This window comes from Mustela putorius, unplaced genomic scaffold, assembly GCF_011764305.1.
Source record: "Mustela putorius furo isolate JIRA1106 unplaced genomic scaffold, ASM1176430v1.1 tig00003853_pilon_pilon_pilon, whole genome shotgun sequence".
Lineage (NCBI taxonomy): Eukaryota > Metazoa > Chordata > Mammalia > Carnivora > Mustelidae > Mustela > Mustela putorius.
The window spans coordinates 17,603,336-17,629,620 of record NW_025422005.1 but is presented as its reverse complement, the minus strand read 5'-3'; the positions used below and the strand labels follow the sequence as shown (position 1 = coordinate 17,629,620).

Below are 26,285 nucleotides of genomic sequence, written 5' to 3'. Positions count from 1 at the left end.
TCTCTCATCCATGTGCATTTATTTTATTCAAGTCTTCTTAAATTTTTCTCAAAAATGTTTCACAGATCTCTATTTAGAGGTCACATGTGTCTTCTTTATGTCTGTCTAGGCATTTAGTTTTTATGCTGTTATAAATGGTAATATTTTAATTTCCTTCTCTAATTGTATCCTTATAGAGAAATAAAACAAATGGACTTCTGTATATTGACCTTGATTCTAGTGACTTTACTAAATTCAGTGATTACCCCTCATAGGTTGTCTATAAATTCTCTTCAAAATTTTCCATGTATAATCTTGTCATCTGTGGATAATGGCAGCTTTATTTATTCCTTTCTGATCCATACATTTTTATTTATTGCTCTTGATTTTTGTGCTTGCTAGAGCCGGGACAGTATTGAAAAGAAGAGTAACAATAGTCTCTTGGTTTGTCTCTCAGGAAAAAGCTTTTAATATTTTACTATTCAGTATCATGTTTACTATAGGCTTTTGTCATTGATAGCTTTTATCAGATTAAGGAAATTTGCTTCTATTCCTAGTTGGTTAGGTTTTTTTTTTTTAATTGCTAAAGGACATTAGATTTTATAAAATGCTTTCTGTATCTACTCAACAGATACTTCATCAAAAAAGATATGCAGATTGGAAATAGCAAATGAAGAGATGTTCAGCATCCTTAGCCATTAGGAAAATACACGTGGGAACCACAGTGAGATAGTATGGCACAGCCCATGGGATGGCTGAGATAAAAAACACTGCCCGTGTTGACAAGGACGTGGAAGAACAGTAACTCTCATATACTAGTAGTGGAGATGTACAAAGGCACAACTTTGGGAAAGAGTTTTGCAATTTCTTTAAAAGTTAAACGTTTGAGGGCACCTGGGTGGCTCAATTGGTTAAGTGTCTGCCTTTGGCTCAGGTCATGATCCTGAGGTCCCCCATGGTCCTACTCAAGGAAGAGCCTGCTTCTCCCTCTGCTGCTCCCCCTACTTGTGCTCTCTCTCCCTGTCTCTCTCTCAAATAAATAAATAAAATCTTTTTTAAAAAATTAAACATTTGATCCAACCATCCCACTCCTGAGTATTTAGCCAAGAGAAATGAAAACATGTGTCTACTCGGAAGAGTTGTATTGGAATGTAGGTAAACAGCTTTTATTTGTCACACCCCCACACTGGCAACAACTCAAATGTCCATCAGCAATGGATTAATATTTCTATATGAGGAAGTACCACTCAGCAATAAAATCAATGAAGCGTTAGTACTTCAACAACATGAATGAATGTCAGAATAATTATGCTGAATGAAAGAAGCCAGACAAAAACCATGTACATTTTTAGTACATGCTACATGATTCCATTCTGCATCTGCTGAGATGACCATATGGTTTTTCTTTTTTAGTTGGTTAAATGGTGAATGACATTGACTTTCAGTCATTAACTTATAACCTATCTTTGCATTGCAGAGATAAACTCCACTTGGTCATGATATATGATGATTTTTTATATATTGTTGGGCTTAGTTTACCAAAATTTTCCTAAGAATTTCTGCATGTGTGTATCTGAGGGAAATTGATCATAGTTGTTCCTCCCACACCCACCATGAATGACTCTGTCTCATTTTGGTGTCAGGGTGATGCTGACCTCCTGAAATGGATTGGGAGATGTCTTATCCTCTTCAGGCTTCTTTTTTTTTTTTTTTTTTTAAAGATTTTATTTATTTGACAGATCACAAGCAGGCAGAGAGGCAGGCCGAGAGAGAGGGGGAAGCAGGCTCCCTGCTGAGCAGAGAGCCCAATGTGGGGCTTGATCCCAGGACCCTGGGATCATGACCTGAGCCAAAGGCAGAGGCTTTAACCCACTGAGCCACCCAGGCGCCTATTATCCTCTTCAATCTTATGGGGTAGATTATAAAAGATTGATAGGTAGACTGTGCTATAAATGACAATTAGGTCAAGTTAGGTAATAGTATTGTTCAAGTCATAGATCTTTTTTTTTAAAATTTTATTTTTAAGTAATCTCTACACTCAACTTGGGGCTCAAACTCATAGCCTTAAGGTCAAGAGTCACACACTCTACCAAGTGAACTAGCCAGGTGCCCCCAAGTCTTTGCATCTTTACTAATCTTCTATCTACTTATTTAAATTATTGAGGGAGGAACTTTTAAATCTGACCATAATTGTGGAATATTCTATTTTTTCTTATAGTACCATCGGTTTTTGCTTCATGTATTTTATATTTCTTGTTATTGGGTGTGTCAGCATTTAGGCTTGTTATATTCTCTTAAAGAATTGGCCCCTGTATGATTATGAAATGATACTCTTTATTGAAGGTAATATTTTTTACTCTGAAATCTCCTTTGTCTGACATTATCTCTAGCTTTCTTCTGGTTCGTGTTAACATAGTGTATCTTTTCCCATTCTTTTATTTTTGACCTATTTCTGGGATTATATTTAAAGTATATATTTATATATAATATATATACACAATTTTAAAATTTTTTAAAATTTATTTTAGAGAGACAGCACGAGAAAGGGGAGGAGCAGAGGGAGAAGCAGACTCTGAGGGCAGAGCCTGGTGCAGGGCTCCATCCCAGGACCCGGAGTTGGTGACCTGAGCTGAAATCAAGAGTCAGACCCTTAACCAACTGACTCACCCAGGTGTCCCTAAAGTATATTTCTTGTAGACAGCAAATAGTTAAGTCTTTCTTTCTTATCCCTTTTGACCATCTTTGTCTTTTGATTGGGATGTTTACACTACAAAAATTTGAAATTTAATATTAATATTGGTATGTAGGTTTAAGTTTACTATCTTGCAATTTGCTTGCTATTTGTCCCATCTGTTCGATTTTTACTTTTTTGTCATCTTTTGCGTTGAGTAGGGGTTTTTTTTGTTTCTATTTTCTATTTTTTGTTTTTATTTCAATTTTATCCCTTTTGTTGGCTCCTGGCTGGCTTTATCGGTGGAGTGCACAACTCTTAATCTTGAGATTGTGAGTTTGAGCCCCATGTTGGGTATAGAGATTCCTCTAAAAGAGTAAAATCCTTAAAAAAAAAAAAAAAAAAAGGAATATCCTTTTGCAGTATTTTCTTAGTGGCCGCTTTAGGCCTGGCAAACTTTGGCCTTTGGCCGATTCTCACCTACTGCCTGTTTTTATAAATTAAACTTTTTTAAAGATTTTATTTATTTATTTGACACAGGGAGAGAGATCACAATTAGGTAAAGAGGCAGGCGGCGGGGCGGGGTGGGGGGGGGGCGAAGCAGGCTCCCTTCCAAGCAGAGAGCCTGATGTGGGTCTCAATCCCAGGATCCTGAGATTATGACCTGAGCCGAAGGCAGAGGCTTTAACCCACTGAGCCACCCAGGTGCCCCTAAATTTTGGTTTTGATTGACTATTTATCTTCTGGTTACGAATTGCATTTTTTCTTCTTTGTATACCTATTAATTCTTAACTGAACACCATATATTTTCCATTTTATTTCTTGGGTGCTTTTGTAGTCCTGCAAATTCTTGTGGTTTGTTCTGCAGTTAAGTTCCTCAGAACCAGTTGGATTCTTTCACGTCTTGCTGTTAAGTGTTATCAGCTGAAGACTGGCCAGCATTTGGTCTGGGGTGATTTTGCTTTATGTGTGAGGTAAAACTCTCTGCATACTCTCTCTTCTAGGAATTATAAAGCTTTCCACTCCGATGCGTGGGAATAGGAGCTATTCCTGTGCCTGTGTTCAGGTGTTACTGTTCACTTAATTCTTCCGGTTGATTTTTTCCTGCAGCCTTGGGTGGTGTTGTCATATGTGTATCTTGATCAATACTCAGGAAACCACCTGCGGGGAACCCGGAGCAGGTCCCCCTCTTTCTCTGTGTGGCTCTCTTTTCTGGTTCTCTGCTTCGTGAACTCTAGAAGCCTGGTCTTTCTGGGCTTCCTGATTCATTTCCTCAACTCAAAGAGGATGGCCTGGATTCCTCCTTCCTGGGCTGTGGCCTAGAAACTTCTCCAGGCTGTAAGCTGGGGGTCATTTTACTGCTCATCCATTTGCTTCCCATTTCTCGGGGATCCCCATCCTATGTTGCTGCATGTCCAGTGCCCAGAAAACCATCATTTCATATATTTTGTCCGTGTTTAACTTCTGCTTCTGCAGCTAGGCGGGCAAATCCAGTCCCATTTTGGTTGGAAACGGGAATTCAATTATCCAGAGTGATTTTTTAAAAAAATCTTATTTTTCTGGTTGTCTTCCTCCAGAAGCTTGGATACGTGCAGGTGGTTCTACCAAAGCCAGAAGCCCAAGTGTTTGATCTTCTTTTGAGTCAGGAAACTTTTTTTCCTTCCCCCAGGGAAATGGCCTTCCATTTACCTTTAAAAAAACAAGAAGTCCCCTTTCTTTGCTGTTTCCTCTGCTGTCGCTTTCAGTTGCTCCATAAACTTTTAAAGAAACAAAAGCTAGGAAGCCTTGCCTGGGCTACTTTCTGATTTGTTCTCTCTAGATCCCTTAAAGGAAAAATACCTAGCCATCCATCTCCTAAATGGGGTTGGGGTGGGGGATAGGGAGAGAAGAGAGGAAAGGAATAAATATAGTGTATATTTTTCTCTCAGATGTTTTCTAGCCAAACATTTATTCTGCTTCTTTTACTTCATCCCCAACCTGAGCAAATTAGGTCAGATTGCCGCCTCCCCATTATTTTATGCCTTGGTCTGTTGGGTCCTTACCCTGGGCCAGACTTAGGAAGAGGAAACCCAGCTTGGAGCTTTAGGGTCCGGGCTTATGAGACCAACTGTGTCCAAATACTGGCTGTTTCCCTGAAGGGCTGTGTGATTTGGGTGAGTGAATAGGCCTCAGTTTCCTCGTCTCTAAAGCTGATTCGTAAAAGCACCTCCTGAGGGGTCCCTGTTGGCATCAGGGTTCCCTGTCTGAAAAGCAGTTTCGTGTTTCCCAAAATTCAGAGACTAAGAAATGGGCCTTAAAGAGTTTCTGTGCAACCTCACCCCCACATCCCACCTTCTTTCTTTCTCTTGGCTCTCTTTTTTCGACTTCTGCACACATTTTCTCTGCCAGGGTTTGGACTTGGGTGTTGAGATAATGTGGCTCAGTGTTGTGCACATCCTACAGAGTCGGGATGGACCCCCATCCAAAACCTGGCTTGAATGTCAAGACTGGTGATGCCGCACACTCATCAGGATGATATGAGAAGGTTTATTACTCACATAATGAGGTTTTCTGGGGAGAGCAGGATAGGCTTTCTCATCTGGCCCCAAAATGCCTCGAGAGAGGGGAAAGAGACACACTTGGGGTTTTACTGTGGTCAGAAAGTGGGGCTGGGGTGAGGGTCAGGGTTTGTATGGTTTAAACTTCTGGCCTGTGCCTCCAGGCCTTCTCATCAGTTTACCCAATGTGGGGCAGAGGGAGAAGAGGGCGGGCTAAGGCTTAAAAGCTGTCAGCAGACCAACGTCAAAAAACAAGAGTCCATTCTGTTACACTCACAGGTTGGAGTTGATAGTTAATCTGCTGTACAGAGAGCTCTCTGTGGAGCCTTAGCAATTGTCCCACGTGTGAGAGCTTCTCTCAGGTGGGGGGAGGGGGCGGAGGAGAGCGGAGAATTTATATATTATTTATACACCACAACCCTGACGTGTACAATTTCAAGTTCATCTTCTTTTTTAAAAGATTTTATTTATTTATTTGATAGAGACACAGCAAGAAAGGGAACACAATCAGAAGGAGTGGGAGAGGGAGAAGCAGGCTTCCCACTGAGCAGGGAGCCGGATGCGGGGCTTGATCCCAGGACCGAAGGCAGACACTTAAGGACTGAGCCACCCAGGAGCCCCTTAGGTTAATTTTCCATAAATGATCCCCTTATGTTTTTTAACCCCATATCTGCACAAAGCAGAAACCTTACTTACACTTGTCTTGCACTGTGCCCGGACAGCAAGTCCCAGTCTGGAATTTCGCTCCCTCTCAGGCTGTTATGGCACTTAACTGAGGTGTGAGTCTGGGCTGAGGACAAGTGCCCATCTCCTCTTCCTAGTGGCTCTAGGATGGTTTTGTGTCCCCTTCCTACATGGCAAGACTGTCTTCCCTGCCAGATCCTTCCTCTTCCCTGAGACAATATGCTTCAGGGATGTGACCAAGTCCCGCTAGTTTAAGAGTTGGGGCAAGGGTTGGGGGTGGGGTGGGGAATGCCTGATAAATTACCAAGAGGGAAAGAAAGTAAAGGGAATATTTTTTTTTAAAGATTTATTTATTTATTTATTTGACAGAGAAATCACAAGTAGGCAGAAGTAGGCAGAGAGAGAAGAAGAAGCAGGATCCCCGCTGAGCAGAGAGCCTGATGTGGGGCTCGATCCCAGGACCCTGAGATCATGACCTGAGCTGAAGGCAGAGGCTTAACCCACTGAGCCACCCAGATGCCCCATAAAGGGAATATATTTTTTTAATTAGTTTCATGTTTATCTCCTGTCAAAAGGCTAGTTTCTCTTCTATTCCACTTAAAATAAAACATTAGGGGGCACCTGGCTGGCTCAGTGGGTGGAGCGTGAGACTCTCGATCTCAGGGTTGTGAATTCAAGCCCCAGGATGTGTGTGGTGATTACTTAAAAACATAATCTTGGAAAAACAACAAAATAAAACTTTAAAGTGCTCTTTGTTTTCTACATTTGTCAATTCTCCATGCTAAATTTTATTTTGTTTTTGTTGTTTAGGTTTTACTGCTGCATATCCAACACAATCCTCCATTCCTTTTAAAAGCCGGAATTTAACAATTCCAGAATCAGAAAAAAAGGGATTCAATAGTCAAGCCAAGAGATTTTATTATAAAAAGGTAATGACACACTTTTAAGTCTGGGTTTGAGCCTCGGGGAACAGGCTCGTAAGTCGGGCTAGCGCAGTTGCCCCTAGGACCAGTAGAGGGCGGTGTCACCCAAGGAGCCACAGCCTCTTCTCCCATTGTAGGCTCAGACTGAATTAAAAGAATGGGGAAGGTATTAGATTGGGAATTGGGAAGAAGGGAATTAAAAGAATTGGGAAGGTATTAGATTCAGGGAGAACAACAGCGTCTGGATTTATGGTGCCACATAGAACCCCCCCACATTTCTTTTAAGAAGAACTGTATTTTAAAATTTATTATAAAAATACAAAATTCAGGGACGCCTGGGTGGCTCAGTTGGTTAAGCAGCTGCCTTCGGCTCAGGTCATGATCCCAGTGTCCTGGGATAGGGCTCCTTGCTCAGCGGGGAGCCGGCTTCTGCCTCTACCTGTGCCTGCCATTCTGTCGGCCTGTGTTCGCTCGCTCTCTCTCCCTCTCTCTCTCTGATAAATAAAATCTTTAAAAAAAAATACAAAATTCAAAAATGGTGGTATGCGAAGTAAAAAGGAAAATCCTTTTTTCTCTCCTCTCACCCAGCTCACTCCCTCTGACAGGAGAGGAAATAACAAAGTTTTCCTCAAATAACATGCTAGTAAAATTTAAGTTACCTTTGTGATGAAGGCCCCCCTCGTTAACAGAGTATTATTACGGTTCCTGTTTTTCCTCCGTCCTCACCCTCTTTTCCACATATTTCTATGTCCCTTTTCCTCTTTGATCTGAAAAACTCTGCTGGGATGCTGGTCCTCAAGCAGCTTGGGATTTCACTGGCTAAAGGCCCAAGGGTCTAACCTTCTCCTTCACCAGTGGGGGAGCTGAAGTCCCTCACAGACATCCTTAGAGTTTTTAAATTCCTTCATTCATTTAACCAAGGATTGGTTAAATCCTCCTTCTTTTAAAGGAGTCATCCTCTTCAGCTACCGTTTCCTTCATTCTGGAAGTCTTTTTGATCTTATAACCTTGCCAAGATGGTAGAGAGGGAAGGAGGAGATGTAGCTTCTGAAGACAAGTGAGTCAGGAAGGACTCGGGGAGGGGGGGCGGGGGTTGCTCAGCAAGTCCCTTCGCCCATAGGCTTGTTCCTGCTTTGTTTTTTTGTTTTTAAGATTTTATTTATTTATTTGACAGAGATCACAAGTAGCAGAGAGGCAGGCAGAGAGAGAGGAGGAAGCAGGCTCCCCGCTGAGCAGAGAACCCGATGTGGGGCTTGATCCCCGATCCCAGGACCCTGAGATCATTACCTGAGTCTTTAACCCACTGAGCCACCCAGGCGCCCCCCTGTTCCTGCTTTGTAAACAAGAATGCTAAAGGACGGAATGTTTAAGTTCCTTAAGTTTTAACATTTTAGGATTCTAAGAAAGCAAATAGTAAAGAATATAGTTTGTGTGTATGCACATGTGCACACACACACACACACATATGCACACACACATTTTTAATTACTTGAAAGTCTTCCCCAAAGATGATAAATAAGGTATTTGCTCAGGAGTTTTCTCTCTTCTCCCTCTAGTTTCATATGTTTTGTGTGTCCCTCTGTCCCTCTGTCTGTCTCTTCTGTGTGGTATCTCATTTGTCAGGCCAGTGATAACCTAATGTCCATCTCTAGAACACTTGCAATTCCAATAAAAATAATAGCAGCCATCATTGATTGAAGCCTACTATGTGTGCAGTCATTTTTAGACCATATCTCTAATCCTCAGAACAATGTTGAAAGGAAGGGTTTATTATCTTAATTTAACAGGAGAGGAAATTGAGGCTTAGGAAAGTTAAATGACCCACCCAAGGTCATATAGCTCAGGGCTTGGCCCATAAGAGGCCCTACATAAATATTTGCTGAATCAACGTGGAAAGAATTAGACGTTAGACCCAGGTCTAGCTCACTCCAAAGCCTCATGTTCTTTCCACACACCACCACACCCCCTTTTGTGGCCTGCAAAGCCACACATTTGATTTATGAAAGTCAGCAGTATGTTTCTGAATAGACCTTAGCAAAACACCCCAAACTCAGGAGAGGGAAAGATGTCAAGCAAGGAGCATCAGGGCCATTCTACATGATCTAGTTCTGAAGACTCAAATCCAGAAACCGAATGGGCTGGCGTTTCGAGTGAGCATTTCAGCTACTATTGGCCTCCAGAAAAGTTTCTGTTGAAGGAACCAAGATGGCGGCCAGCCAAAGCTACAGGCAGCGTTAAATAGAGAAAAGAAATTGCTCAGAAGTTCGATTTGCACTTTCCAAATGGGGCCATGTTGGTTTGTCAATGTGGAAACTCTAAGTACTTGAAAGCCTTCTGTAAATAAGCATGTAAATAATTTTGTGGCAAGAGCATGGGGATCCATAATTCAGGGTCCCTGCCTTCTGCCCCATTAAAGAGCTGTGTGCCTTTAGACTGGTCACTTGGAATTTCTGAGTTTCAGTTTCCTCATCTGAAACGTAGGGAAGATTTGGGCTATATAATTTTTTAGGCTTTTGAAGCTGTAAAAGGGGGAAAAATGTTCTTGTCCCACGGTCATTATTCTCATTTTTCTTGAGGGACACGGACATTGAGAAGTTAAAGATGTTGTTTAACATCACCCAATAATTTAGTGAGGCAATACAAATTTAAAACAGATTTTAAAACTCTGGTGTTTCACCACCCTTCTTAGAACATTAATTGTCCACACCCTGTGCCTGATCTCATAACTTGGTTGTATCCTCACATTAGTTCCGTGACCCATTTAACACATCTTTAACACAGAGAATCGGAGCCTTGTGAAATGCGCGCTTACCTTATCAGTCCAACCTTGTGGGGAAACACGGCCCCGCTCACATGCCCCATATAACTCCGAGCCCTGGCCACAAGGAATCCTTCCCAGAGCCCGGCATTGTGACTGGCAATTTGCGCTGCTAGAAATGAAGTCTGCTTTCCTGCACATTTTGCAATGATTTATGGAGGTGCTGGTGACTCCGCATGCACGAAGAAACATGCCTCATGTGGGACAGAATGGAGCCCAGGGGCCCGAAGGACATTTTCTTCCTCTACTTCCCTGTTTCCCATTTGCCTCTGGACGGTGGTCATGCTTTCCAGGCTATGTAACACTGATAATGTCTTCGCAGCCCATTGAGAGCAAGGATGTTATAATAGTTAGGCTCTCTGGGGCTTACTGTTCCATGATTCTAAACCTGACATCCCTTCCAGGCTCCGGTGAATGAATGCTGGTAGGATAGGGGCCCTGTAGTCTCTAGATGGCCACCATTTACAAATATATGTTGGTTTTATGTGCAGCCTGACAGTAAATCCACCTTCCCAGATGGTAAGCAGGCTTGTGTTTAATTTGTGATGAAACAGTATAAAGTGAATACTCTTTCACTCACTAACTTGACAAGGCATCGGACCTGGGATGTTTTACACGTCAAGGAGATTTAAGTGAAAGGAAGTTCAGTTTGCTGGGACCACCATGTTCAAGGGGATAATAAGCCCAAGTGTGCACGCAGCTACGTGTTTGAACCACAACGGGCTCTGCCTGACCCTTCTGCTCTGGAAGCCTGACTGCTCCCCACAGGGTCACCAGCACGCTGTCCTAAGGAGTCTGCACTCACTGTTCCTGGAAATAACAAATACTTGCCAGGTACCGATGGCACACCAGGAAACACCTGATGACCTTTTCATTTATTAACCCAGACTCCCCATAATCACCCTGTGAGCGGAGGCTCATCATCATCTCTGCTTTTGACATAATGACCCAGAGACTTGGGTGTCTTGCACGGCCAGGCTCAGGCAGAGCAAGGACAGGCCCAGGAGACAGCTCCTCGTTCCCAGACACCGTTCCTTGTGTCTCCTGGGGACGGAAGGAGGGGCACCCTCCTCTGTGCTCTGACAGCTGCTCCTGTGCCCCTGTCTGCCTTCTGCTTGGTCTGATGGCAGTGTGTGTGCACGTCGAGTCCCTCCATCCCATTCCAGAACATGTGAGCTGCTAACAGGCCGTGCTAGTCCCTTACCGCTCTGCCTGAGCTCTGGTCCGCAGTAGCCTTTCATAGGCGTCTGCTGAGTTGAGTTCTTGCTGATGTGCTGCTCAAGGGATTTCAAGGGGCTGCTAACAAGCGGACACCAGATTGGAGCCAGAGGAGGCTCTGAAAGAGAAGCAGGTGGCTCTCGGAGACCATACCACAGTAACCAAGGCTTCAAAAATGCAGGTTTGACTGCTTTTGCCTGACTGTGTTTCCAGCTGTGGCCAAACAGCTGGGGCCTGTTTTCATCTGTCTTGTGGCCTCGTCCTGCCACCCTGGCTTCCCCACACTTACCTGAGTGGCTCAGAAACAGTCTCAAGAGACCTCATCCCGTTTTCCGGCTTTCTCCCTTAGGGCTTCCAGGGACCCTTCACTGCTGAAGCCCTCCCCCATTCTGAACAAAACAGTGAGGCTTTCTTGCGTGGAGGGTGCTTTCTGCCTCTCTCTCCCTTTTCAGCCGTGATCAGAGGGGCGGAAACTTTGATGCCAGACAGAAATAGATGTGGGGTGAGGCCGGAAGGGAAAGAAGGCAGGAAGGGCGAGGGGCATCTTACAAGGGACCCATCTCAGAGAGAGACAGTTTGGACCAGAAAGGCTTCAGTGACCTGGAATCCTGGGGCTCAGCAGAAGGGCCCTTTCTGTGACAGTGTCTCATAGTGAAAGCCACCGGTGGGCCAGGTAAAGACGCACTTCCGCTCGAAGCTGCTGCCAACTCCGGCCCTCTTTCCCGGGTGGTAGGCACCAGGGATGTGGTCTGAACACCACAGATCTTGACACCCACATGCACGGCCCTGCAGGTTCACAGAGGAGGGGCCTCAGGTCCGGGGAGGACACGTGTCCTGGGGGCAGGTGCCTGTTATCCCACCATGAAGTCTGTGCTGGCCTTATCCCTTTGGTTGTGTCAACCTGAGTAAAAGCTTTCTGGCTTCCGTGAAGTCGACAGGATTGATGGACACATTGTCCTGAGACCCTAAGACTAGAGGCCTCTGTAAAAGGAAATTATTCCCTCAAGAGCCCAAAAATCTCTGTGTAGTTTCACCCGTGGATTAACCGCAGCCCCAGGCTCTGCTTCCAACTCAGACACGTCCTCCTCCTGTCAGATACTTCAAAGCCCTTCCACAGACCCCTAGATTTCATTCATCTTGTGCCCCCCTGAGAAACGCCAGCTCACCAGCCCCCAAAAGAGACCAAAGCAAGGTGGAGTATCTCTGAAGGGTCAAAGTCAGCTCTAGTAGGATCTTTAGCCAAGGATCCAACAGAGACTACATTTCCCAACCGAAGGAACAGTTTTACAAACCATTCATTTGAAAAATACTGATTGGATAGAATTTAGGAACTCAGCCCTAGAAAATTCAGGCTATGTAACAGGCTCCAAACTGGGGGACTTCAAGCTTTATATCTGGGTGGGGGAGGGGGAGGTACATGACCACCTCCCTGTAGTTTCCTTCTCATTACCTGTCCAGCCTATCCCAGGATCAAGTCAACGGAGAGACCTTTGTCCCACCCTTGGCACCTGCAAGGGGCTGCCGTTTGGCATTCTAATCCTTCAGAAGGGCTCTCAAAGTGCATTTCAATCAAATGTCACCCAGATGTGTGTTGGGTCAAGGGGTGGGAGCACATCTGACAGTCCTCCCGGGTCAGTCCCACTCTCAAGGTCTTTAACCCCCATGGGAAGGTTTGGCTCCACTGCTCCACTAGTGGCCACACACTGGCTCTCACCCCTCTGTGTATCAACTCATTTAATCCTCACGCTGTGGGGCAGGCCTGGGAGACAGCAGTACCTCCTCGGCCACTCCGCACAGGGCGGGCAGGTGCTCGAGCTCATTTTCCCCACACCCATTTATGCTTTGTTCGTTTATCTGTTTTTTGCCCACTGGGGTGGTCTTCGCTGAGAAACGGAAGGTGGCTTAGATTACCCCAATGGCAACCTGGATTCTTGTTTCAGAAATGCACTCTGAGAAGTCTAAACTCACCCAAGAACTGTTATCCCGAAAGTGAAACATCCTGGATATTTATGACCCTCCCAGCTGGCCACTCACCAGCCCTCCTAGTATTCAGGGGAGAAAGGCCTGAAGGCCCTGCTGTTGGAGGTTTCCCTCTGAGGAGCTTAGAAACCTACCTGCCTGTCCTGCGAAGATAACGGTATGCTGGTAAACCAGCTCTCCCCTCTGTGAAGGAAAGTTCTAATTTATAGCATTTGCCAGTTTCTGGGGAGTAAATATTTCCACCCTGCTTTCAAGCTACCATGAGAAAGATCTCTGACATTCTAACCATCACCCTCTTGAACTGCCAGCTCTAGCCTACCGCTGCCTAGATGACTCTTCTCAGAGATTCCTTAAGGGCCAAAAGGCAGCCCTCCCTCCCTCCAGGCTGTAATGTGACAGCCCTCTTCGTATTTGGCCTGGACTCAAAGCAGTTTGCAACACAGCAGAATAAAACGTAATCAAGGATTTCGGATAAATGACAACCAACTATTTTAGTATAAGTATGTCCCAAATACTGCATGGGATATACTTACACTAAGATAGCTTTTGGTTATTTCGCTGAAATTCAGATTTAACTGGGCAAGGTGGGAGGGAGCAGCTTCGTGTGTCTTGAATTTTAGGAGGCAACTCCATCTCCTTAGACATGTCATGTGGGTGCCCAGAAAACATGTGTGAACTGATGGAGGTGTTGAGGGTGGCAGGGGGACCGAAAGCCAGAGTTGCACGTCTTCCTTGTTCGCTGCTTAAACCTGGAAGAGTCACAGTGACATGCCCTGCTTCAGCTCCTCATTGATTTAGGGGCTCTCGAAACTAAGAAGCACCCAAAGGCATTGAGTCTGACGTCTCTAATTTACAAATGAGGAAACTGAGGCCCCGTGATGTGACTTGCTTCAGGTCACTTAGCTAGTTGCAGCCTTGAGACTAAAATTTCCTGATTCAAAAGTCTGGGGGTGAGGGCACCTGGGTGGCTCAGTGGGTTAAGCTGCTGCCTTCGGCTCAGGTCGTAATCCCAGGGTTCTGGGATCGAGTCCTGCATAGGGCTTCTTGCTCGGTGGGGAGCCTGCTTCTCTCTCTGCCTCTGTCTGCAGCTCTGCCTGCTTGTGCTCTCTCTCTGACATATAAATAAATTATATCTTAAAAACAAAAAAGCCTCTGGGATTTCTTTTTTTTCTTTTTATCCTACACATTCTCATTTGAAAGTCAGTTTGGTTTAGTGAGTAAGAGTGGATTCTATGTTTGATGGGGGTAGACAAAATAGGTGAAGGGAGTCAGAAGGTAGAAAGTTCTAATCATCAAATAGATAAGTCAGGGGGATGTGATATATAGCATGGCGACCCCAGTTAGCGAAACTGAATTGCATTTTGGGAGTTGCTAAGAGAGTAGATCTTTAAAGTTCTCATCAGAAGATAAAAATTTTGCAACTGTATATGGCAATAGATGTTAACGTGATTTACTGTAGCGATCACTTCCCAGCGTGTACAAATATTGAATCATGCCGTATACATAAAACTAATATAATGTTATGTGTCAGTAATATGTCAAAAAAATTTAAAAATATATATATAAGTATAATGTTATGTGTCAGTTATATGTCAATTTAAAAAAAAAGAGTAGACTTTGTACTAAGACCACCTAGGTTCAAATTCTGGCCCTAACAGTTACTACCCATGTGACCTTGGATGCTATCTCTTTTGGCTCTTTCTTCCCATCTTTAAAATGGGGGTTAAGGGGCACCTGGGTGGCTCAGAGGGTTAGGTGTCTGCCTTCGGCTCAGGTCATGATCTCAGGGTCCTGGGATGGAGTCCCACATCTGATCCCACCCTTAGCAGAGAGCCTGCTTCTCCCTCTCCCACTCACTCCCCCTGCTCGTGCTCTTTCTCTCTTGCTGTCAAATATACAAAGTCTTCAAAATAATTAATGAATGAATTAAAATGGAGATTAAATGAGTTGCTGCGTGTAAAGCACTCAGAACAGTGGCTGGCACACAGTGAGCAGCCACTCAATAAATAAATGCTAGCCCCACGAACAGCCCCCTAGAAAAATCTCTTCTTGTTTCCCTGGAGCTCCTTGAATCTGCTCCCACGTGTCAATATCTTCTGAACTTGGCCTAGGGCGCTGATGCACCAGGTTCTGCCTCCCGTCTCATGGTCTGCCCCATTCTCCCTGGTGATCAGCCCCCGCTCTGCACACCTGAGATCATCATCACCTACAAAGTGGGAATCAGTGCCCTGCACCCACTGTCTTCGAGCGATGCTCCAAGGGTTCACGACAGTTAAAATTCAGCACAGAGGAACCTGTTAATCTCACTGGTGGTTCTGTCTCATATATTAAAGCATAATCAGATACTTCTCAGGCCAGACTGGAAAGTCCTGGAAGGCCCTAGTGGCACTTCAGGCTTTCTTTCTGCCCTGAGAAAGGTGGTAGGGACGGTGGAGACAGGATGAGCCTTGGGGGCGGAGGTTGGAGAAACTGCAGAGACTTTGTGTTCTTCAAGTCCTTAACACTTGTAGCAGGGGGATATTGGGCAAATTCATCTCCACTTGCCTCAGTGTCTCCATCTGTAAAATGGAGACAGTAGCCCCTTCCTCTCAGAGGACTAAACGAAGCAACTTTTGAAAAGCTCGTACCATCAAGTTGGCACCCAGTAAACTCTCAGGACAGTAGAACATTCGTATCCTTTCGTGGCACTTGCTTGGCCAACTTCTGTCAACATAATACTTCCCCCTGGTAACTAGCATGGGAAATGAGATGCAAGTTCAATTAACTGCAAAAGCAGAAATGAGCTTAGAAATCAAGCTTCTGCTTACTCGTCTCTATCATACCTGCATCATTTAGAATTTGAGCTTCCGAACCTGTCTCTTTGTTTGCGAATTAGACACGGTCTTGTTTGGGATGAAGGTTGTTTTTGTTTCATTTTGCTTTATAAACAGAAACACTCCCTGATTTCTCTTCTGAAAGGCTGAGGAGGAAGCTGAGTCAGGTGGGTGCGGTTAATGTGAAATCAGTCATCATTCCCTCACCTTGGGCTTGCCTTCCCCAATCGGCACACACTGACTTGCGTATCAGCCACATGGAGCAGCCCATCTTATGCTCGTTTCTCTAATGGCATGAAAAAAAAAAAAACAGCATTCTTCTGGAATGCAGGAAGGCGTGTTGCAGCGAACCAGACCCAGGCTGGGGGAACCAGACCCAGGCTGGGGGTCCCAGACCCAGGCTGGAATTCCAACCTCCAGCACTTGGTAACTGAGACAGTGAGCGGGCAGGCTAGGAAATGGTGGAGCCAGCTTTCCACCAAATGGTAGTGATGCCTGTCTCGGAGGATGACAGTGAGGCCGAGCATTAATGGATATGAAGCTTGCAGAAAAGCACAGTGGAAATGAATGTTCCCTTATGACACCCCATTCTCTTCCTTTCAGGATAGCATCCCAGGTCCGGGGTTCTACGACGTCATTCACCAATCTCCAGTGTTCAACAGTGCCTCGTTGTCTAAGAAAGGGACGTGCACTTTTCCCTCTCTGGTGAGAACCTCTTTCCCGAGTAAGGCCATTAGCAGATCAGCACTTTCCTTCGTCCATTGCGTAAACACGTGTTGGACCGCTGGTCCCTTCTCTCCAAAGACTCTGGTTCTAATTAGGAGAGTAACTGTTGCCTCAGGTGTCATGCAGGTAAATTAGAGCCTGTGTCTTTAAGTAATTTCCCCCCTCACTGCTCCACATGGCCAGAGTGAGAAGAGAGGCTAGAGGGATATTCAGAACCTGATCGTTCACATCAACTTTGTCATTGTGGGATGGACTAAGTAGATGTTTTCCTGAGATTTCTAGGCACCAGGGAAAAGATTTTACCCTAACAGGGTGTTTTACACCACTTGGTCTAATTGGGTTATTCAAATTATTGAGAAGTCTGCCGGGAGCGAAAAGAAAGCAGGCAGCAGGCTGAAATGGAGTGATCTTCCTCCCCTTCTTTGTAAGATGTGGGTCTTTATCTTTGTGGATGGCTCTAAGAATCAAGGATCTATATGAAGTGCTGATGTCCCTGACCAGACCTGGGCAAGGATTTTTTTTCTTTTGTTCTTAATTTGAGTATCTATAAATTGGCAAGAAGAAGAGATATAGTGAGGGAAAAGGGTCAAACTGGGGTAAAATTAGCTGAGGTAGAAAAGTGAAAAAAGGAAGCAAACCCAAACTAGCATCAACAAAACACATATGCCTTCTGTCCCTTTAAAAATTACAACAATCTCTTGCAAAGATGTATTATAATGCCCGACACTGGAACCGATTTCAAAACAAAACAAAGCACCACACAAAGGGTCCATTTAAGACACGCTGAAGGCAGCCACTTACTGGAATTTGACTTTGGCAGAGCTGACTTTAAAGTTAGCTCCCTATCAGCGGAGATGTGGAAGTTACCCATGGCCCCAGTGAACCATGCCTCTGCCTCCTTTCCTGCCCCAAACCCTGCAGATGAAGGGACCTGAAAGCAATCGGCAACGGAAGTGCCATCTCACGAAGTCTTGTCTCCTGAGAGACAAGTCTTGTCTCAGGAGACAAGACTTCAGACCTGAGCCTGACTCAGCTGAGGATTCTCAATGTGGCCTCGAGCACGTCACCCTCCTGTGTCCTGGTTACCTCATCAAAGTGGAGACTCCCTGGAGGCGCTGGGCAAATTGCAATGAGCGAAATGCTCTTTGAAACTGCGGAGTATTGTAAACATGTTAAATATTATAAGTGTTACCACCTGAGTCACCAACAAAACCTCCCGCACCTCCTCGGTTTTGTCTCCGAGAAATTCTTGGCCGTAGAGTGGCACAGTCCACTCCTGCTTGGTGCCAAAGAAGGGATCGAATGAGAGCACACGACCAATTCCCTGCTAGGCTTTGTGCACAATAACTTTCCAAACGACGAGGCTGAAGAGGAGAAGAGGCCCAGGGGAGGGTCCGAGTTTTACAGAACTTAGTCAGGCCCGTCAGGTCTTTAAAAAATTCAGACCAGACCCAAAAGAAAGCAGACATGGAGTTGTGCAGGCTTCCTGTCCCTGCTTTGATATCTATTTATAGATATTTAGATTCCTGTAACCAGCTTGCAGTGGCCCATGGAGATCTGTTAGGAGACCCCACATCTTAGCTATTTCCTTTCTGCTCTGATGTGAATTTCATGCCCCCCGCCCATCCCCTTAGTGACTTTCACCTTTGACACCTCCTCCATTTCTGGATCCGAGGACTCTGAGGGTAGGAAAAGGGGACCTCCTCGGAGGAAGATCTGCCTGACTGACACTGGTATAGTCAGGAGGAGTGTGATTGTAGGTGAGGCTGACCAAGAAACTCTGTGGATCCATAAATTCTAGAAACTTCCTGATGACTGTTGGAACCACTACACCCAACCTTCAGAGAGGACCTGTCATCTTGCTAAGTCCGAATAATTTAAAGAGCCTCATTAATGTATTTTAAATCTTTGTTCCAGTTTATTCATGAGGCTGACAGGATGTTAAATGAGGCTGATGGGAGGAGACTTTCATGGCCTTTCTGTTGGCATGATGGCGGGAGTGGTTCCGGGAAAATTAGTAGGTGCTGGAGAGAGGTTCACAAATGCCGGCATGTGGCCAGATTGGAGCCCACAGGCCCGGCAATGAAAAGAAAGTCAAGGTCGTGTGAATGAGTATTACTCTGAGACAAATTCTATTATAATGCTTTATGAAAATTGGCTTCAAATGAACAATCAGAACAATTTTTTCCTACAAGTATGTTCACAGGTATTCTAAGCCAAAAAGATTTAATGATCTAGTAAGTTTCAGAAAGGCTGGGTAAGTGAAGTTAGGTTTGTTTATGGTAGGACTTCTCACGGTACTTAACACGGTGGGCTTTATGGTGAGCCTTCAGTGTGGGAACTCAGTATGAGGCTTCTTAAGTTTATTTGGTTCTGGGGCTCTCTCCCTGCTGCTGCCATCACTAACACTAACCTATCTTATAAAACTGGTATGTCAAGGAACCCATCGGGAAATAGTGTTTTTGAAAAGCGTGCTAGCCTCATCTGTTGGGTGAGTCAGGATAGACACGCTACAAACGGGACCCCTGAGGGGTGGTTTCACCTTACCAGCCTTGAAAGAATTTACCATCCTTCAGCTTTCCTCTATAGAAGTGAAAGGGGAAAATGTGCCTATCTTACTGGGCAGAGGAGAGAGCGGGTGATGATTCCCCTTGAACTAGAACATCTCACAGTCATTCATCAGCTGCCCATCCTGTAAATGAAACATGTATTGCTTTATTCTTTTTGACTTCTTCCCTTTAGAATGAGATATCTAATCTATATCATGTAGTGGAGACAGACCGGTGACAATGTTGGTTCCACCCATCGAATGGCAGACAAAGCCCAGTGTCCTATCCATAAAGTGGGGATAATCATAATATCCACTCCCCAGGGTTTTCAAGAAAATGAAACGCAGCAGCTCATGGAAAGCATTCCATTAACTATTCCATTAACTATTGCCCAAAATGCAAAGAGCTTAGAGGGCTAGGGTAACCTTCCTTCTGGGAGCACAAGTGAATCCTGACCATTAGAGAAGGCTGACTGGGACTTGAATCCAGGTTAGACTCTGAACAGCTGAGACTCTGGACAAGAACGTGTTTGCCCCCCGGGAGCTCGTCCACCCGTATACCATCGGTGCTCTATAGACTAGACGTTGAGAACCACTGCCACGAAACTCAGGGTGAGGAGCTGGTGGGAGGGAGGGTCCATGCCTCTTCACAGCCTCACCCACTTTCTGTGTTTGTGTAGTTCCTGACCCCTAGCCAGCCGAGGTATTCTCAAGCTTTTAACCATAAAATAATGAGAATTTTTTGTTTGTCTGTTTTATCAGGCTCCGATACTTGCCATACTATCCTAGGGTAAAATGATGTTATCACCTAGTTTCTATGGCTTTTGCCCCTTTTCATTTGGTAAACATTGATTCTGCTTGCTTTATTATTGTTTTTTTTTAATCTGAATATAGTTTATGATGACTTCCTGGAAGGAGTAGGATTGGTTCTACTGAAAGAGAAAAAAAAATTGTATGGTTCTATGCAATCAGCAATTAGGGGGTGCCTGGGTGGCTCAGTCTGCCTTCAGCTTAGGTCATGATCCCCGGGTCCTGGGATAGAGACCCCGTATCCGGCTCCCTGCTCAGTCACCCTCTGCCCCTCCCCCTGCTCATGCTCTCTCTCTCTCTCTCTCTCTCTCAAATAAATAAATAAACCTAAAAAGAAAAAGAAATCAGCAATTAGGTGGAGGGTAGGAGGCGTGGTTGGACAGCAACCCCTCTCGACCCTTGTACCTTTAAGACATTCGAAGCAAACTTGTTATTTAAGCAATTCAGATTACTTAATCTTAGAAACAAGACATGAGGTTTTACTCAGAGGGAAAGCCTTGGCTGGAGGAAGAAAGTTTAAAGCTTCCCATCATATAAATTACCCAACAGTTGATGAGTCAAGGGTAAGTGGCTTGAAACGGGATTGGGTGGCAATGCATTTATGGCAAAATCATTTTTGCCAAGTCCCAGATATTAGATGAATAATTTGAGTTAGTTTACAGAAGTCAGAACAGGTCAGAACTTGCCTTCTCTAAGAGCAAATCCTCAAAGCCTGAGGTCAGTTTATCATTGCTACCTGTAGGAGTTTCAGCCCTCACACAATGCTTTTAGACCTAGTGCTGGCCACCATTCTTTGACATCTGTCCTGCGGAGCCCAGAGATTCGATGAGAGTGCTGATTCCTTTGGTTTTGTCTTTGCAGCGCGCCCGGCTGGACACCATTATTTCTAAATACCCTGCAGCGAACACATACACTATCCCATCACATCTTGTCTCGAAGAAAGACTTCAGTAATTCCTGTTCTAGCATGTTCCAGTTGCCAAGCTTTGCAAAAGTCCTCAAATTTGAAACTCCTGCACCAAACCAGTACAATGTAAGAACATTGCATGCGCTTGTTAAATCTATACTGGATGAACTCTTTACTAAAATAAACGAAGGCGGCGGATGCTTTGGGAAATAGCGTTCCAATGCAATTGACAAACCAGTTAGTGTTTGTTGACTGCCCAGCGGGTACAGAAGGCTGCACACGGTTTTATGGGGAATTTGCAGAACCCCGAGAAAAATGTGAGCAACACGGAGGTCAGTGGGAAGCAGAGGGAAGACCTCGCCCTGGAAAATACTATAATTACTCCTGCTACAGAGACTTTCTGGGACATAGTCTCATCTGTAACAATTATTATTTCCCACATTATCTGCAGTCACTATCCATTTACTTCTTAGGATTTTATAGGGAAAATAAGCTTCCATATTTCCATATCAGAAATTGGGTTTTTAGCAGTAATGTTCTGCTACTTGCAATCACTTTGTAGTCATGGAAGCAGAACGGTGGGATTAATGGTTAAGAGACGGAGTCAGGTTCAAGTGGACGCTGCCCCTTTCTGACTGTGTGGATCTGGGCATGTCCCTTCAGCTTTCAGGAATCAAGTTATTCATCTGCAAAATAGGGAAATGTGTCTACTTCATAAAGTTCATGCAAATGTTAAATTGGGTCATCTGAGCCGAGTGCTTAGCCCAGGCCTTGGCGCATAAGGACCCCCCCATCCATGGAGATTGGCAGAACTGGCTTTAGGGAAGTCATATTACCTCTTGAGTCTCAATTGTAAAATGGAATCAATTATACTCACCCTACAGGGTTATTATAAGAACCAATGAGACAGTAAATGAGGGAACACTCCAAAATACAAGGAAAAGGGGGGGATAGCTCAGTGGTAGAGCATTTGACTGCAAAATACATAAGAAGTGAATTGCGTATAAAGTATTAACATGATTATGACATATTGTCATATATGGTCTCAGATATTTTGGTTTCAGAGTACTTCATTTTTTATTTCCTTTTTCTTGTATTTTTTTTAATTAACTAATTAATTAATTTGTCAGAAAGAGAGAGCGCATGCGTGCACACACAAGCAGACAGAGTGGCAGGCAGAGGCGGAGACAGAAGCAGGCTCCCTGTCAAGTAAGGAGCCCGATGTGGGACTCGATCCCAGGACCCTGGGATCATGACCTGAGCCGAAGGCAGTGGCTTAACTGACTGAGCCACCCAGGCACCTCCCTTTTTCTTTTATAATACCTTTAAGTAATATTATTACAAAGACCCTGACAACTTTCTGTGATTGATCCAATCACTTATAATGAGCTCAGAACAATGTATGTGCCTGCTAGGCTGGCACTGTCAAATAGAAATATAGTGGTAGCCACACACATCATTTAAATCTTGGGCGCCTGGGTGTCTCAGTCCATTAAAGATCTGGCTTCGGCTGGGGTTATGATCCCGGGGTCCTAGATCAAGTCCCACATCAGGCTCCCTGCTCCGTGGGGAGTCTGTTTCTCCCTCACCCCCTCCCCCTGCTCATGCTCATTCTCTCTCTCTCTCTTTCTCTCTTTCTCTCTCTCTCTCTCTCTCTCTCTCACTCTCTCGCAGAAATAATAAATAAAATCTTTAAATCTTCGCAGTAGTCACATTTGAAAGTAAAAAGGAACAGGTGATATCAATTTTAAGAATATATTTATTTATTTAATCCAGGATATTCAAAATATTATTTCGATGTCTCATCAATATAAAGATTAATTATACTGTTAATTATAGTTATACATGTAATTATAAATAAAATAATGTTTTACATTCTTTCTGCCTATCTTTACAATCCAGTATGTGGTTTTTAAAAAATTTTATTTATTTATTTGACAGAGAAATCACAAGTAGGCAGAGAGGCAGGCAGAGAGAGAGGGGAAGCAGATACCCACTGAGCAGAGCCTGATGTGGGGCTTGATCCCAGGACCCTGGGATCATGACCTGAGCTGCAGGCAGAGGCTTAACCTATTGAGCCACCCAGATGCACCAGTATGTGTTTTATGCTTTCAGCACATCTTAATGTGGACCAGTCGTGTTTCTAGGGCTCGATAGCTAGTGGCTACCCTATTAGACAGCACAGCTCTAGTCTTCCCCTGAGATAATCAGAACCTGAAAATAATAATGAGGAGGATGGTGAAGTACTTTTCAAGGCCTATATACTGTTCTAAGCATGATGTATTCATCTTGTTTGATGATCACAAGAATCCCTGAAGTGAGTGATGTCTTCTTTCGATTTACAGAAGAGGAAATTGATGCTCAGGGAAGGGAAGGGATTTGCCCAAAGTTATCCTGCTAAATAAAAGGACTGTTTGCATATCGGCGAGCACAAGTAGACGGCTGAGGGATACAGCTGGAGAGCGATCCGTCATTGTGTTCCAGCCCTGCTAGGTCTCCCTTCGTGGAATCTGTGGCTGCCCTGTGCTAGACCAGGGATACAGCTTAGATTCCAGCGGGGATTTCAAGACAAAACTAATAAATGGGCTAACCAGAGAATTACAAGCTGTGGCCAGCTTTGAAGCAAACGAACAGTTGGGGTCTGAGAGATAGAATATGTGGAGAATATGGGGGGGTTGACAGCATCATATACTTTAGACTGGGTGGTCAGAGAGGGCTCTGGGGCTGAGACCTAAGAGCTGAAGGAAGAGCTAGAGTTGGAGGATCAGCATGTACAAAGGTCCTGGGACAGCCAAGAAGGTAGCTAGGGTAGCATTAGCTAGGAGGAGAGGGGAAAAGGAGAAGCCAAATAGGCAGGAGCTAGTTCATTCAGGACCCTAAAGACCCTGGGAGGGGTCTTTCATTTGGTTCTCTGTGGGATGACATCATCTGATGTACTTTAAAAAAACAAAAACAAAAACAAAAACTCCCTCCAGCAAGCCCTATGGAGAATGGACCACAGTTTGGGTAAAGAATGGATTTTGAAAAACCAGTTAGGAGGCTGTTATGCTAACAGGAAAGAGGCCAAGGCCTGGTCCAAGAAATGGATAATGTTCTTGGCCCTTGCACCTTTGCCATTCCTGAGAGAGGGAGTTAGCATTCTATGGTCTGCCTCCACAACCCCACTGTGGGCTCCATCACCCAGCTTGAAACCTCCAGCGCCCCACACAGGTCCTGGTAGACGGTACACTTGCAATAAATGCTTACAACGTTGAAGGAATTACCCCAGGGGTATCTAGTTAATCTAGAAAAGACCCTTTCCCAAGTCAGAGCTCAGATTTTCTGCCAACAGATCAATTTTAAGTGTATGGTTTTTGTTGATTATTGTTTTAATGTGACTGAAAATATTTTAGGCTCTTCATTAAATATAGTCAAGTATTTTAGAGATCCATGAACTAGAAAAGCAGAATTCTCTTAGAATTCTGTCCTCTAAAGCAAACCACCAGCAAAAACAGGTGCAATTTCTTTCATAGTCTCTTCCTCCCCCGTCCTGACCTCTGGTATTAGGATTATGCTGTTCACAGTACTTGTGCATTTTTTTCTCAGCTCTATCTTGGATTTTTCCCCTCCATGGTGATATAGCAAACTGCTTCATTTTTTTTTTCCCCCAACCGGCCAGTCAAGCTAGCTGACTGTTTTCCTCGTCTAATGGTGAAATCTCCCAGTGACACACGTTCAGAGTATACAAAAATGCTCCCTCTTTCAGTTGTTTTTCTGTCTGGATGAGGAATAAGGCTGAAATCATGTTTTGTCTACAGGAGGCTTTTTTTCTGACCTGGAGAACAATGGTTAAGTCAACCGGCAAAAAGCAGCAGTGTGATAATCGTGTTAGCCACACTGCAGGCGAGGTCTCTTAGGGCTTTTCTTCTCCTTTGCTTACCTGGATCCTCCACCTCTCCAGGCGAATCCCTTTTCTCCAATACCATGTGATTACTTCCTCCCCGGCACCCTGGCTCCTGTCCCTCTGTCCAGTAATTAGCCTGCCCCATCTGATGCTTTTGTTTGCCCTCCCTGCATGCATTCTAGCCATCGGGACCCTGGGAAAAGCTAAGTTCCTCCCCCTTTGTAAACACAAAATCAAAATGCCATCTGCATTTCTTGAGAAACATTTTTTTTTTTTGACAAAAGAGTATCTCAGAGAAATCAAACCATCCCGGCCCCAGCAAATAGTTTCGCTCGTTCAGTAAATATTCCCAGTCACTGCCTTTATGATTTTTATTGCATCTTTATCTAATGAATACAGGGCACTGACTACAAATTGGTATTTAAAATATTTATGATTCAATATAGCAGAGGAATGAGCTCAGGGTTCTTTTTCTTTTTCCTCTCCTGTTATTTTCAGAGCGCCAAACACGCTGTATATTGTGTGGATCAGTCAAAATTTTAAATTTCTGGTCGGTCCAGAAAAGTCGAGACAAGGGAGTGTTACAGATCTGATCATCATCTTCAATTACCTGATGCCCTTGTGTGTTTCCCCAGTCCTGCGTTCATAGGATGCGTTCATAGGAGGGCTGTGTGAACAGTAAGGAATCAGGGTGGGGAGATGTAGGACTCAGTGTCCTGAAAGGGACAAAAGTCATAGAGAAAATAACGAAAACAGTGTGCATTTACAGTAGTATAGGCTTGAAAAAGACACTGTCCTGTAGGTGATGTCTGCTGACCGCTGTCACCCAACTGCCTCAAGTAAAGCAGGCGGCCAGCCTGGCAGCCAGATTTCGGGCTCTCTTCCTGGCTCTGTCCTCTGGGCCATGGAGGGTGACCAGACACCTGCTGGGGATCACAGACTCCTTGGCCTCTCCAGCTGGGGTGATGGCGAAGGCAGAGTCGGGGGGACCGTCTCCCCCCTCGTCCGTTCATTCTCTGAGGGACTTGTGCTTGTGTTCTCCCCCCAGACCTCTGTCTCTTACTGTAAGCAGAGAAACAACGTCTGTGCCCAAGCCGGGTTTCTGTCCAAAACCCAGAGAGGATTTTTCAGTGTCGCTGAAACAGGACCTGCCCCAGGTAAGCAGCCAGCCACCTGGCAAGGGCCTTGACCTCAGGGTTAACGTACCAGATCGGCTCTGCGGGGCACCATGGCTTCATAGGGAGTCTCTTTGGAAAGAGTTCGGCTTTGGAGGAAGCGGGGATGTTGAACAGGTGTTGAACAAAAAGGAGAAAGCTAAGGAAACAAAGGCTATTCTGGAAATGACCCCAAAGCAGCCTCACTGGCCTCCCTTTTCATGACCAGGCACCTCTGCTCTGGATGGCCAGATGGGGAAGTGGCTTCTCACCACAGAAGGGTGCACATCCCCGGGACCCAGGTGTCCCTACAGTCTCTGGGGGTGCGGGGGAGGGGTGTACTCAATACACTGAGTGTCCAGACCCTTCCTTTCCTCCTGAGCCTAGAGGGCACTTTGTCAGTTAGTCACCAAGCACTGGAAAATAGCTCCGTTTACTCAGAGCCTACTCCGTGCTAAGAATTTTCCACACAGTCCTTGCACATCTGTCTTCCTTGGCTTGTATTCTCAGTGGGGCTTTTCTGGGGAGGAAAGGGGGCTCAGAGAGTGGTAGTGAGCTGCCCCGCATCACACAGCGGACGGACGGCAGGCCTAGGCCCAGAGGTGTGTCTCTGAGGAGACAATTACCCCAGTTAG

The 26,285-nt window shown here is 44.9% G+C and overlaps 1 protein-coding gene across 3 annotated transcripts in view; it reads left to right on the top strand.

Moving 5' to 3' along the window:
- Positions 1-26,285, top strand: part of STPG1 (sperm tail PG-rich repeat containing 1) — a 48,502-nt gene that overhangs the window by 6,897 nt on the left and 15,320 nt on the right. For all 3 annotated transcript variants that reach the window (XM_045063959.1, XM_004741168.3, XM_004741167.3), the window contains exons 4-7: positions 6,682-6,800; positions 16,227-16,328; positions 20,569-20,739; positions 25,545-25,653. In XM_045063959.1, the coding sequence (XP_044919894.1) occupies positions 6,682-6,800; positions 16,227-16,328; positions 20,569-20,739; positions 25,545-25,653 (501 nt within the window). The remainder of the gene's footprint in view (positions 1-6,681; positions 6,801-16,226; positions 16,329-20,568; positions 20,740-25,544; positions 25,654-26,285) is intronic.